Genomic DNA, 13,726 nt, shown 5'->3' with positions numbered 1-13,726 from the left:
GTAAGAAATAATGAAAAATGCCTCTTATTCAATAGACCGGTCATCTTTGTTTAGAATAAGATCAAACACTGTATTTGTTGAAACGAGTATGACAGAACCAAACCCACAGTCTACTCCTTCAGATCCACCAAGCTGGATCTCAACTCCGTTATTCTCCTCCACCCTTGCATAAGGAAAGTGTGATGATCTACGGGTAGGCATGAGCAACATAGCTAAGAACTTTGCACTGGAGTTGGAGGCTCGACTGTTTGGAGAGTCAGAATATTAGCAATAGAAATGTAGTTTTTGAATGTTTTATCTGCAATTTTTTGGTAATAATCAAACACTCCAAAATCTCCCTGCAATTAGTCATAAAAAACCATAGTGGTCTGTCTTCAGACATGCGTGTTTTTTTTTTTTTTTTTTACAAGAAAGGTCCCGTCCTCATAAGTGGTATACACAGTATTGTGTACACCACTGAATGTATTTCATCACTTTTAGAAAGAATACTGGAGTCTTAAAAAAAAACCAACAAACCACAAACAAAACAACTTCCTTGTGCTGGGTTTGTACTGAAAGCATAAATTTCAGACATGCAGTTAGTTTCTCAGAGGATTTTAGAATTTCACCTTAAATGCATGTTTTCCAGTGCATGCAGGTAAATGAACATTCCCTTTCCAACTCTGTTATTTTTCTGTTAATATGATCTCCTTGAAAGTGGTGTAAAAGAGAGAAGAAAAAAACTCAATCCCCAAACCACCAAGTTTTTTTTAGTCTTGCCAGGGCCATTCTGCTACTTTACAGCTGCGGCACATGTGCCTCTACAGCAACTCTTTGCTTTTGAAATACTAGTATATTTAGTGCTATGGTATTATAAGACCTCTGAACCAGCCTGAAGACAGAAAACAGCAAGAAAGCTATGGAGAGGCCATACTTTGCAGAAGAGGAGAACCTTGGGGTTTGCTGTGGATAATTCACAAACAGAATTGATTGAATGTGCTAGATAAATTGTATTTTGCAAGTTCTCCCACATCTAATTCACCTTTTCTCTCCCACATAACAATTGTCTAAAAGTGACAGAGATCACCTATTCTGATCCCAGGGGTAATTCCCCCTCCCCCCTTGAATGATTCATCTCACTTTAGCAATCTGCAATTTATAAGCACCTCTGCTATTACCAAATTTTTCATAATGGTTTTCTCCAGCTTCAGAGCTTTTAACGTTCAAAGCTTTTTTTACCCATTTAGTGTAGGTGACTTCAGCTCCACACAAGGAAACAGCTCTGTTAGGAAAGCCCATGTAGGAGTTGAGCTGCCTCTTTCTTCAAGAGTGATAATTTTTCATTTTTAGGTCACACCCTAAGACTAATTTTTTGGGTCTTATGAGAACTTTGGAGGAGGGGGGCCTGAACAAGTGGATAGCAGCAGTAGAGGAGGTACCTACTGTTTTATGGTGTGGGCACTGTACTCCAGTGAGCAGGAGGGCAGCTGGCTCCAGAAATGAGACATGGAAACACAGTTCTCACAAGGAGCAACTGCCCTCTCCTTTACATGAGAGAAGGGTGGCAGAAAAGACCTTGCTGAAGATTATCCATTTTCAGTGCCACAAAAATAACGCTACAACAGTATAACATGTCATGCCCTGCCACTTGGCAAAGTTGGAGAGGCAAATTGAATCAAAGTAACTTAGCTAACAAAGCCTTTAAAAATTACATTTGTCTTCAGCAATAAATTGTATCATTTTGTTACTGTGAACAAATATTACTTAAACCCTTTTATAACTCTAATAACGCAAAATTACCATTTTAGATATGAGTAGTATTTGTAAACTTTAATTTTGAAACTTTCAAGTCCTAAGCTCATCTGAAGGAAAGGAAACTGAAGAAGAAAATCTAACTCTGACTGTTGGAGCTGTTTAGCACAGACTGTTCTTGCAGAGATCAACAAACTGAAGAAATTCAGTGCCTAAGAAAACCAAGGGATCAGAAATTTGTTAAAGATATCAAGGAAAAGATTTGCACATACATTAACAGAATGCAGACATCCTTGTTCTTGGCCTTAAACTTTTAATGGCAATCATCCTTCCATGCATAAGAAAGGTTGCATGACTCCTTCATTTTCAGAGGAATTAACAAAATAAGAAATTTTCCAGGTGATTATTTCACTGTACCCTATTCTCAGAATGAATGCAAGATAATTCATTGAGTCTACAACCTCAGATGGTGATCTAAGTTCAGTTCCTGGTAAGTTTGTTCTCAGCACAGACGTTGAAAGCTAAGCTGAACTGATTAAAAAAAAAAAACCACAAAAAAATCACCACCAAAACCCCAATGAATGCTGTAAAACAGATTTATTTACTTTTCTCTCCTAGCAGCAAGCCTAATGCTCAAGTTTCATTGAAAGGTAGACATACAGTTTTAAAACTGGTATGAGAGATACATGGAAGCACACAGGTAGCAAACAGTACTTAAAACCCCCTACTTAAAAACCAACTATTAAAGATCTCATTAGGTGCCCCAAACCAAGAAACTCGCAATCACTAGCACAAACATCATAAAATTCTGCTGTTTGTGGAGACAGTATCATCACGTGTAAGTGTTCCAGCACTTAAATGACCATTGGTCTCTTGGTTAATCAGCATTTCTGGACACATTCTTGCATCTATACCTTTCAACTTTATTTTGATATTCAATATGTTTGCTACTGCATGTGCGATCAGTATGTAGGACTACACTAATATAGCTTTTAGTTGCATAAGCTCACTTAGTTGCAATAACTACTGGGAACTCTCTTCAACTACATCCACAAGTCAGGTAAGTGTCTAACTGCTTGCAAATCTGCCCTGCAGTAACAAGAATAGGTTGACACCTGACAAAAAATAAGTTTTAGTATAAACCAGAATGTATGATGATGATTATGGTTTATCTTGTGAAATCAGACCTCTGAGATGCACTTCCATTCTATTGCTATGCAAATGCACTCTGATGGAAAGTACTTCCACAAGTGTTAGTTTCCATGACAAATAATGTCTGTGTGTGTGTTCATATACATGCTCTTACCTCTGTTAGTTAGGCATCTGTTCCTTGTCTGTTGGGTTCCTAGTTGGAGACTAAAAAGAAATAAATGCAATTAATAAATAGTCATGTATATCAATGATAAATTAGGCCAGTGCAGAATGTCTTTCAAAGTTGAATAACTCACAAAATATACACCTAGGATGAGTCACTTTTTTATGTGTTTCACTTCAAATGTGAATACAACTGATGTCCCTGGGAGCAGGGGAGCAAGAGACATCCACAAAAATAGGCAGGTGTTGTGTGGGAAGATGACATGAGGTGGATTTTGTACCAATCTTACTTCTAGCAGCATGGCTGGTCTTTATTGGTGGCAATGAGGAGAGGCTGAGGGGTACATGGATATGCAGTTGTCTTGAACTCCTCAGTCAACAGTTTGACTGTGGGCTTGCCTCATGAAGACCTGATTTGGTGACAGATGGGCAGGAAACTGATTTTCGTTATTTTCTTGATTTTTAAATTTGAGCATCATGTGGAGTTACAAAATAGTTAAGAAACTGGAAATAAGCCAGGCTAAAGATGTAGCTTTACAAGTCCAATGGACACTATTGTAAACTACCAACAAATAAGTATTTTCAAGAGGTCCCGATTGAAATGCATGCTGTTGAAGTCATGAAGAAAAAAAATCTTTTCTGTGACTTCCTCACTCTCCACACATACAAAAGCTTGTATGTGCTTCAGGATCCCAAGTTATTTCAACTTTACTCAACCCAGTTAGCAAAGAAGTTTGGGTTCCCATGGATCCAAATGTCAAAATTAGGGTCTGCCTTTGTTCATCTTCCTATTGACCTATCAGAGACAACAGAAATTGGTTAATGTACTCAAAATTAAGTGCTGTTTTTTTAGTTTTCAGGGAACTCTACTTAGACACTACCTGAAAGCTGGAGTGGCATCAACTGATGAATAAGCAATCTGTTAGCAACTTGGACTAAAAACAAGGTGCTGATGAGGGTTGAGGAATGAAGCCAGACATTTAGGATAGCGAATGTAATCAATAACCTGCCAGTTTGTGAAAGGTGCATAGTGCTGAGGAAGAGATTTGGTCTTTGGCAGCTGCTTGAGCAAACTTAATTAAACCAGACCTGCTTTACTGTCATAGGCATCTACAAATCTGGAAATCAAAATCTGGAAGAAGAAATTCTGTGGAGGATGCTTTTACTGCAGTGGATGACTTGGCTGTTTACAGTGCCTTACAGCAGTGGGTCACAGTATTAAACAGTCTATAGCAACAGATAGTAAAGTTGTCCTTCTTGGATATGAAGGCCACTTTCAGTGTAAGTACCTGCTGATTTTAACAGCTAAGAAATAAATGGTTTCAGTTGAATTCCCTGTGGAAAAATCTTTTGACCTTTCCACAGCAGGCCACCTCCTTTGCCAGTCTTGCCAAGGATCCCAAGACTGGAACAGATGCAAAGACTGAATTGCTCACTTGCCCCATGGGTATACTTGTCAGTGGAGGACTACTAAGCATCTGACATATTTCCCAAGACCTACATTCATTTAAAACTATTATGTAAGTTGCTGGTATTGAAATAATAATAAAGTCAAGCTTAACACTTGCTTAATGCAGTATTGGTCTTCTGAAGTCCATCTGAGTTACAGTTTGTCTTCTGTGGCCTCTATCTTGCTCATTACCTAGCAATGAAGCAGTGACACCTACTATTCAGTTCTTGCTGCTACACTAAGAGTAGAGAACAGAGTATCAGTCATTCCCAGTTTTGATGAGGAATCTTACACTGTACTAGCTGTATCCCTAAAGACCAAGTTCAAGGTTCTGCAGAGATCAGCTATGAGGGGATAACTACAAGCAATTCAAACCATCTTATGTAGTTTCTGCAATCTTGTACTTATTTTTAGATGCTGGATGACTAAATCTGTGGGATGTGGCACATAAGGTGCCATAATGTAACTGCAATAGAAGGCAGATTTTGAAATCTCATTTTCAGAAACAGCTACATAAGATTCACATAGGTAATTCAAATGTCCAAAGATGTAGATAGGCATCATATAGGTTTTTTTAAAAATTCCTATGTGCTAAGAAGTATGGACATGGAATGCATGTGAAAGCTGTGTTGTCTTTTAAGACTTTAGAGGAAACTTGTCTAGTCATACTTACATAAATGTCTAAGCTGCTGCCATTCATTCTGTTAGTGGACATGCACAAACCTGACTCTCAAGCCTTATCTTATGCTTAAGGGTAGAGGCAAGGAAACAGGTACCACAGAGTAAGCTGAGGTCTAACCATATTTATATGCTTATGCCTTGTGGGGACCCCACAGCAGCAGCACGCATCCACCTTAGTGTGAGAGCACAGCATCTTACTGTGCGAGTAGCACACATCTACCTTGCTGTGGGCACATTCTGGCTGTCACAACTTGGTAATGTCTCCCAGAGGAGACCTATGGCTGAGGACTTCAAATGCCAAGACATACCTCATCAGTTCAACTGTTTCAATTGTTCTCTCCATTCTTCCTTGTCTCCTGCTCTGTAGTATTTCATGGTTGGCAAGGAAGCTTTCCAAATAGTGCATGAGCCTCGCTTATAGACAGATAAAGTGTCCCATAGGCAATAGGCTACTTTTAGTTCAGTACTTCAGTGGTGTCAGGAAAGATGCCAAGGAAAACCTTAAAAAATCTGGGCCACTCAGATTTCAAAATGGAGCTTTTGTCCCCAAATCATTTATGTATTTCCATGAAATTTTATTGAAGGTATTTTGTTGTTGTTGTTGTTCTGTTGGCTAACATCTTACTTCCCTTCTTGGGAAAACGATAAGATATTATTAACGTCTATGGGCAAGACCATATGTATATTATATAGTAATGAGATAAATCATTGTCTGTGCTTGTACTTTCTGCAAATGAACATTCTACAGGCTTAGTCCTTATTTAGTTGTTCTTAAAATAGGTTTTTGTAGATATTTCACTCCAAGAGTGACAGAACTTTTTGCTTTGCAGTTGATTTTTTTTTGGGGGGTGTTATTCAGTCCTATATTAAACTGTTGCAAAATGAGACATGAACTTCAAGATAGTTCAGTCTTCCATTATAACATTTGATGCTGAGTGCCACTCTCATTAATAACTCTCATTACAGTGGAAGCAAGATCAAACTTATCAAGAAACTAAAAATCATGTTCCATACTAATTTATAGGAGATATTTTCTTTTCTCATTAAATAAAATCAAATTCCTTTTCTAACAGGCTTCTGATGTGATCTCTTTGAATCCTCAATCAAGTCTTCAAAAACCATCTATGAAAAAGACTATCCAAATCCTTATTTCAAACATGGAATCTGGCCAGGGAGGCCCATGTTTTTAAAGGTACAGATGGAGAGTCTATATACAGATATAACAACTAGAATTCATTAAACAAATCTTAGAACTGCTAACATTCATATATACCACTTTATTAAATAGCATGTGGAACAGAAAGTCTCTAAAATGAATGCTCTCTGGTCTGCTTTCCTTAGGAACTACGAAAGAGAAAAACGTGATTGTCATTTTTGTTTCAGGCAATTTATTTATGTCTGGACTTAGGTATTGGTCTTCTGAGATCCTTCTTTACTCTTGCCATCAATATGCCTCCAGCTGTAGAGGGAGTTCCATCTTTTAGAAGTTCTTATTTTCAAGAATTTAAATCTTTGATAATAAAGTGCACTGTTGGACAAGACAAGGGGCCTCCATAATGATTCTTCCCATTGTATTTCTGCAGTGCAAAGCTGCCGATTTATATGCATCACAGAATATAAGGTAGTGTAACAGAGGGCAGAGAGGTGAGGATCAGAAGGGAACATCGTGATCGTTATCTGAGTTACTGGATAATTTCACAAAATTTACAATTCTGGTGTTGATACTACATTTCTGCTGGCATGATTCAATAACCGAACTCTGGAGAGAGAGAACAGCTGCAGAAGCAGGACTGAAGTGGCCTTAAAAGAAAACTCTACAGACAAATACTTTCCAAGAATCACCCTCGTGTCATCGTGAGCTTTGCCTTGCCTATAGAAAACAGATTGTAGGAACAAATGCAGTGATCCCAGGCACTCGGGCTCCGAGTGCCTTCTGAAGGCTTATGGACTGAGCCTGTTCACACGCTCGGGATGCTGCACCCCTACCAACCATGGAGGGTATTAAAGCTGAAATAGAAATAGTCTGGACTGCAACTCTGCCACTGGGCCAGCAAGAACTTCCCTTAATTACAGTATCTCACAAGTCCACATAAATACAACACTGTCTAACAGAATAATGAAAGCAGCACTATGGATTATTTTTCTCTCTTGCAGTAAGGAAATAACACATTTAGGTGATAATTTTAAATAGTGATATACAAATGGAACTAAGTCCAATGTGAAAAAGAAATACTAAATTTCCCTTCCAAGAACACATATGTACTGAAGTTTACAGAAATCATAGGCCTAAAGTCAATACCATCTAATACAATCTTTTCATAACAAAAAGAGAACATAATTTACATGAAATGCAGGTGATTTTTACTGCTGCAGATGACATTCAATCACAAAGGGAAAAAAGCATCTTAAATGACCAGTGGTACAGCTTTTATTGATGACTCTCAATACTAAACTGCTGTAGCAGTGGAAAGTTCATCAAGAATTTGCAAGTGCAAATTGATAGCTGATTTACAAATAAAATATTGAAGTCATCAAGTAAGTTGTTCTAAAGAAATCATCTACCCTAATTGTGATGAAGCAGTAGGAAACGGGCTACAGAAAAGCTGAGCCACAAAGACTTGGTAAATTTTCTGCCCCATTAACTCTCAGTGAGCTTATCTTTGGGATGAAATCTTGACCCTGCTGAAGGCCTGATTACACTAAAATAACTTAAATGTGGTCAGATACAGAAAACGCTCATTACAAATTCAGTGCCCAATCCAAAAGTCTGCTTATGTTTCGGATCAGACCTTTGCAGTACACTTACAGTTCAAGGCTTCCAGTGTTCTGAAAGGCAAAGAAAGTGCAATTTACCATTCAGATTTTCCTTTTCTAGTCTGTTTCCAATAGTGGTGTCTCTAAGGTGGTGCACTTTTTCCTTTAAGTAAAAAAAAAAAAGCATAAAACCAGCAGCAGAAATCAGTAACGGAAGTTTACTGTAGAAATAATGAGTAACTATAAAAAGCTGGATTCTTTAGCATTCTGAACACCAAGCTTCTCTCTCTCCAGAAAAATGATTTTAAAAGACTGAAAAATGTCTATGATGCGCTATAAGTAGATGCTAATTTTAGCATTTATACCTAAGAGTTTTGTGGAGTTTTTCCTATCAGTAAGTTATATCGATTCTGGCAATAGATTACAGAGGCTTGGGAGCTTATTTTTTGCTTTGGACAAGCAATTTTTCCTCAGAGATCGCAGCGAAGACCAGACAACTGCGGTGATATCATGAAGCAAATTCATCATATTCATGTTGGGGCAACAGTGAAAGACTTTTCTACGGTACAAAACCCAAGAAAAGTCACACATGCAATGCAGGGTATAAACCACCACTAGAAAGTAGCTTTTGGCCTGAAGCAGTGAAAACAGGCCAAGTAAATCCTCCTTGAAATACAGGCTTACGACTTAGTGCTGCTATCTTTGCACAGATTAGATATCATCTTCCTCCACAAGTAATTCCCCTGACTGATAGAGCAATACCAGCAATTCCCATCTGTGTGCTTGGCCGCAGACAGATTTGGAAGGGGGCATCCACCACACTCTCGCACTGCTGCCGAACAGCTAGTGCTGGGCTGCTGGTGCCCAGCCTGGGAACTGGGCTCCTAAACCATTCTAAGCCCTTGCACTTTTGCTGTGAAGTGTTCCACTGTGATGACAAAGCTCATGCTATTTCTTCAGTAAATGCAAACACAAAGAGCATTTAATCTCTCCGTGTTGGCAGCATCTGATGGCTCTCCCACTCTGTAGAGTAAGACTAGCTTTGGTTTTCCTCTTTCTAGTAAATGCACTTAAAGGACAACAAGAAAATATTTTTCTTGATGCACGACCTCATATAAAATGAGGGCATAACCTCTTCCTCCAGCTGTCTTGTTAGAAGTAATTAACAAATCTCCTCGCTGTGCCTTTCTCCTTAGCTTGTGGCTTTGATGCAGTTCTTTCAGTGACTCAGTGTGCGGGCTTTTGTAAATCCTGTTTTTGTGCTCCTCAATTTACTCCATACATTGAATATAAAGGAGCTGAAGAGCACTGCTAACAATTGTGAATTTCATTAAGTAGATTCAGCACTTTCAAATAGGCATAAAGCCTGATGTATGTCAATATACATTAACAATGTATGCTTGATATAGTTATGTTTCTGTTAGCTGACACTATTCAATAGCGCATTTGGTTTGTTCATCTACAGAAGGCTTGTGGTTTCATAAAAGTGTACAGACCTAAGCATCACCTAGCACTTTAAAAAAAAAGTCTTAGAAGACCAACATATTTAACTCAGGATTTTAACCAAATGCAACAGCGCCTGAAGTCAGGCAAAATAAATTCAGGAAGCCTCTCAAGTAATCAAAGAGTGGAAATGGGTATCTAGAAGATTCAGAACCATAAGCAGCAAGTTCCTTGGGAGCTGATGGGCATATAAATCATAACTCTTATTTTTGACCTCACATGTAGGAACCAAAATGCAAGAGTTTGTTTTTGGAACTTCTGATCAAGATTCCCATCAAGAAACATAAATTTCAGACTCATACCTGTTGAGTGGGCTGTACTCTCCGTTTTTCATTCTGCCACTGTTTAAATCTGTCAAGGGCTTCATCCACAGAAATTGCCCCCTTTTTCACCTGTTCCTGCAAGTAGATGAGTTCCTCCTGTTCAGCAGAGATGTTGTGTTTCACAGCGCTACCAGTTACTGTGTCAGTGTGGCCTCTCTGTGCTGCTACAAAATGTAGAAAGATAAAGGTAGAAAATATTATTAACCCATTTAATTCCTTTCTCTTTATGATGCAAGCACTTTTTTCAACAAAGGCGTGTAAGCACTGATTTTATAATCTGACAATAAAAACACACCATCTTTAGGGTAGCTCCCCCTCTCCGTTTTCTTCTTTCTGTCTGGGGTTTGGTTTTTTTTTTCCAATGAGAGAAATGCAACAAATCAATGAGGATTCTACCATTACTCTTTGGCAGCAGAGTAGCATCTTAAACATTTCATTCATTACTATTGCCCTGATCCATGGATTCTCCATTAGTGTCAGTTCATACAAGAATTTCCTTCTAGCGCTAAAGCTATAGTACTGACATTTTAAAGGAAATTGTTGCTATGTTAAGACAAAAAACATCCACAGTGCCTTTTTCCCCCTTCTTTCTCCAACTTCATGCATTACAATTCTCAAAAGCCGGGGCTGAAATTTGGTCAGAAAACATCTTGAAATTTCACATGATTTCCTTCCCCCAAATTATTAAATACCTTGCAGTGACAAGAAAACATTACAACCTAGTCCTCCTAGAGAGTATGACACAGGTGCACAACTGAAGGGAAATGACAGGGAGACGCTTGTTATCAGATTCACAGCTTGGTTCCAGGGAGGTGTAGCACCGTGTATCTCCAGGATACTGATACTGAAATGGCCGATCCAGAACACATGAGCAGCCATGAAACAGGGCTCTCCTAGCCCTGTATGGGGCTGTTGCAAAGGTGCCATAAAGCACCTGTTTCACTGCACAGAGAACACAGTCAGGATAAAAGTTTAAACCACGAGTATAATTTGGGTCAGTTTTTCTGCTGTGTTATGCACCAATACCTTTATTTTAAGTGAGGAAGGACTGTGCAAAGGGAAATATACTAAGGAAGTGAAAAAACAGCTACTGTGGCTTCTCCCACTCCCTCCTTTTGATCATACTAGCACATATTAGGCATGAATCTCTACTGGTTTGCATCTCAGCTAATTGTTTCTATTTTGACAGAGTAATGACCCTAATGCCCTGCATCTGATAAGATTATTTGGAGATCAGACCAGTTTAGGTAAAACTGCATTTTTCATATCAGCAAAAGGGTGTGTGTGTGTGTATTTCCTCAGATCCATAAAAACTACCCTGTTTTATCGTAGAATCATAGAATAGTTTGGGTTGGAAGGGACCTTTAAAGGTCATCTAGTCCAACACCCCTGCAGTAAGCAGGGGCATCTTCAACTAGATCAGGTTGCTCAGAGTCCTGTCCAACCTGACCTTGAATGTTTCCAGGGATGGGGCATCCACAACTTCTCTGGACAACCTCTTCCAGTGTCTCACCACCCTCACAGTAAAGAATTTCTTCCTAATATCTAATCTAAATCTACTCTCTTTTAGTTTAAAACCATTACCCCCGTCCTATCGGTACAGGCCCTACTAAAAAGTTTGTCCCCATCTTTCTTGTAGGCCCTCTTTAAGTACTGAAAGGCTGCAATAAGGTCTCCCCAGAGCCTTCTCTTCTCCAGGCTGAACAACCCCAACTCTCTCAGCCTTTCTTCATAGAAGAGGTGTTCCATCCCTCTGATCATTTTTGTGGCCCTCCTCTGGACCTGCTCCAACAGGTCCATGTCTTTCCTGTGCTGAGGACTCCAGAGCTGAACACAGGACTCCAGGGCTGAACACATTACTCCAGGTGGGGTCTCACCAGAGCAGAGTAGAGGGGAGAATCACGTCCCTCGACCTGCTGGCCATGCTTCTTTTGATGCGGCCCAGGATACGGTTGGCCTTCTGGGCTGCGAGTGCACATTGCCAGCTCATGTCCAGCTTTTCATCCACCAGTACCCCCAAGTCCTTCTCCGCAGGGCTGCTCTCAATCCCTTCATCCCCCAGACTGTATTGATACCAGGCATTACCCCAACCCAGGTGCAGGACCTTGCACTTGGCCTTGTTGAACCTCATGAGGTTCACATGGGCCCACTTCTCAAGCTTGTCCAGGTCCCTCTGGATGGCATCCTGTCCCTCAGGGCTGTCAACCGCACCACTCAGCTTGGTGTCATCTGCAAATCTGCTGAGGGTGCACTCGATCCCACTGTCTATGTCATTGATGAAGATATTAAACAGTACTGGTCCCAGTACGGACCCCTGAGGGACACCACTTGTCACTGATCTCCATCTGGACATTGAGCTGTTGACCACTACCCTCTGGATGCTGCCATCCAACCAATTCCTCATCCACCAAACAGTCCACCCATCAAATCCCTATCTCTCCATTTAGAGAGAAGGATGTTGTGGGGGACCATGTCAGAGGCCTTACGGAAGTCCAGGTAGACGACATCCGTAGCTCTTCCCTTGTCCACTGATGTAGTCACTCCATCATAGAAGGCCACTAGGTTGGTTTGCAGAGGTATGCTACCAATATTCCAACATAGTAAGATCTAGAAGGTTCTGTATTCTTTTCCTAAGTGGTTTAGCATTCATGAAATATAATGTCAATAGCACTGGAGGCTGCAGTTCCCCGCAGAACTAAATAGGTGATTACGTGCTGCTCTATATGCTTTAATCCTGACCTGCTACTTGTTAACAGAAGAGGGAGGAAAAATCTTCACTCAGTGTTCATTCGTTTTGTACATAACATTGTAAATTATTTTAGGGTACCATTAATGGAATTTATCGTAGCCACATTTTGATGTGCTACAACTCAAATAACAACTGGACTGCCACAAGTAATTCATTTTACATGGATCTTGGGGTACCCAGGAGAGAACTGTTGCTCTCCACACTGCTGCCTTTCCATGGCTGGAATTAGTGCACAGCTGAACCCTCCTGTCCTTCCTTTCTTGCTTTTAATCACAACGGAGAAAGGAAACAGAAAAACGTAAAGTAACTCTGACTCTACAAATCTTCCCAACAAGACCGTAACTTTTATTTTCTTTCTTTAATCTGATCTCTTAATGCTGCAATACCATTAAGGATATAAATCATATGTGGGAAAATAGATGCTAAATCTGTCAAAATCAAGTCACAGCAAGTCTCTACTAGTTCTACTGAAAAGCATCAAGGCAGTTAAAGAGCTAAATTAAATTCTGTACCGGGCTTCCTGGCATTGCAGTACATCCTGTTGTTGTCACTGGGCACTCGAGTGGCCTTTTGCTGAAACACTACAACAAAATCAAGAATATAAGGAAGTTGGTGAAAAATGGCAATAAAAACCATCACACATTCTGAGGCTCACGGAGGCAGGCTGGAATAAATTTCTTGTTCCAGCCTAGGAGTACTTCTCAACCCACTTGTCAGTCTAATGTTAATTACTTGAAAAATTGTTCTGTTGCACAGAATGGCAGGATTACTGATATTACAGATATCATGACAAGAAGCTTTGAAGAAAATAAAATAGACTTATCACTTTAACATATTACTTGTTTAGAAAAAACAGCTAGATCTCGGAGTTCTTCACATGGTACAGACACTTACTGTAGCCTGTTTCTTATTTTATGGGGAAAGCTAAGGCAGAAAAAAACAACAGTACTAGGTGAGAATAATGACACTGCTTAAGAAAGAGTATGTGTATATTTGTGTCTACTTTATTCAAGCACTAGGAACAGCAAAGCATGATCACTTATTCTAGCAGCGTAGCCCATCATCACCATTCCTGTGAGGTGCCCAGAGTACGGCCAGCCTGGATACTCCCTGAAATGCTGCAGTCAGATTTTTGCTGGCGGCATATGTAAAACCCAGAAGGTGGGAATTGCTTCGTTTCTGACTTAGCTCCTGCCATATAGGCTTTCCCTCTTACGTCTC

The 13,726-nt window shown here is 39.8% G+C and overlaps 1 protein-coding gene across 1 annotated transcript in view; it reads right to left on the bottom strand.

Annotated features, from left to right (window-relative positions):
• Positions 1-3,037: 3,037 nt before the first annotated feature.
• The window catches only part of BANK1 (B cell scaffold protein with ankyrin repeats 1), a 165,875-nt gene continuing 155,186 nt past the window's right edge, over positions 3,038-13,726 (bottom strand). The window contains exons 13-16 of the mRNA XM_050896054.1: positions 13,018-13,086; positions 9,736-9,920; positions 8,030-8,093; positions 3,038-3,087 (exon numbers count right to left, since the gene is read on the bottom strand). Coding sequence (XP_050752011.1) covers positions 3,077-3,087; positions 8,030-8,093; positions 9,736-9,920; positions 13,018-13,086 — 329 coding nt within the window. The 3' untranslated portion in view covers positions 3,038-3,076. The remainder of the gene's footprint in view (positions 3,088-8,029; positions 8,094-9,735; positions 9,921-13,017; positions 13,087-13,726) is intronic.

Source organism: Gymnogyps californianus, chromosome 4, assembly GCF_018139145.2.
Source record: "Gymnogyps californianus isolate 813 chromosome 4, ASM1813914v2, whole genome shotgun sequence".
NCBI classification, from domain to species: Eukaryota; Metazoa; Chordata; class Aves; order Accipitriformes; family Cathartidae; genus Gymnogyps; species Gymnogyps californianus.
The sequence above is the reverse complement of the archived record's forward strand: the minus strand, read 5'-3'. Positions and strand labels throughout refer to the sequence as shown.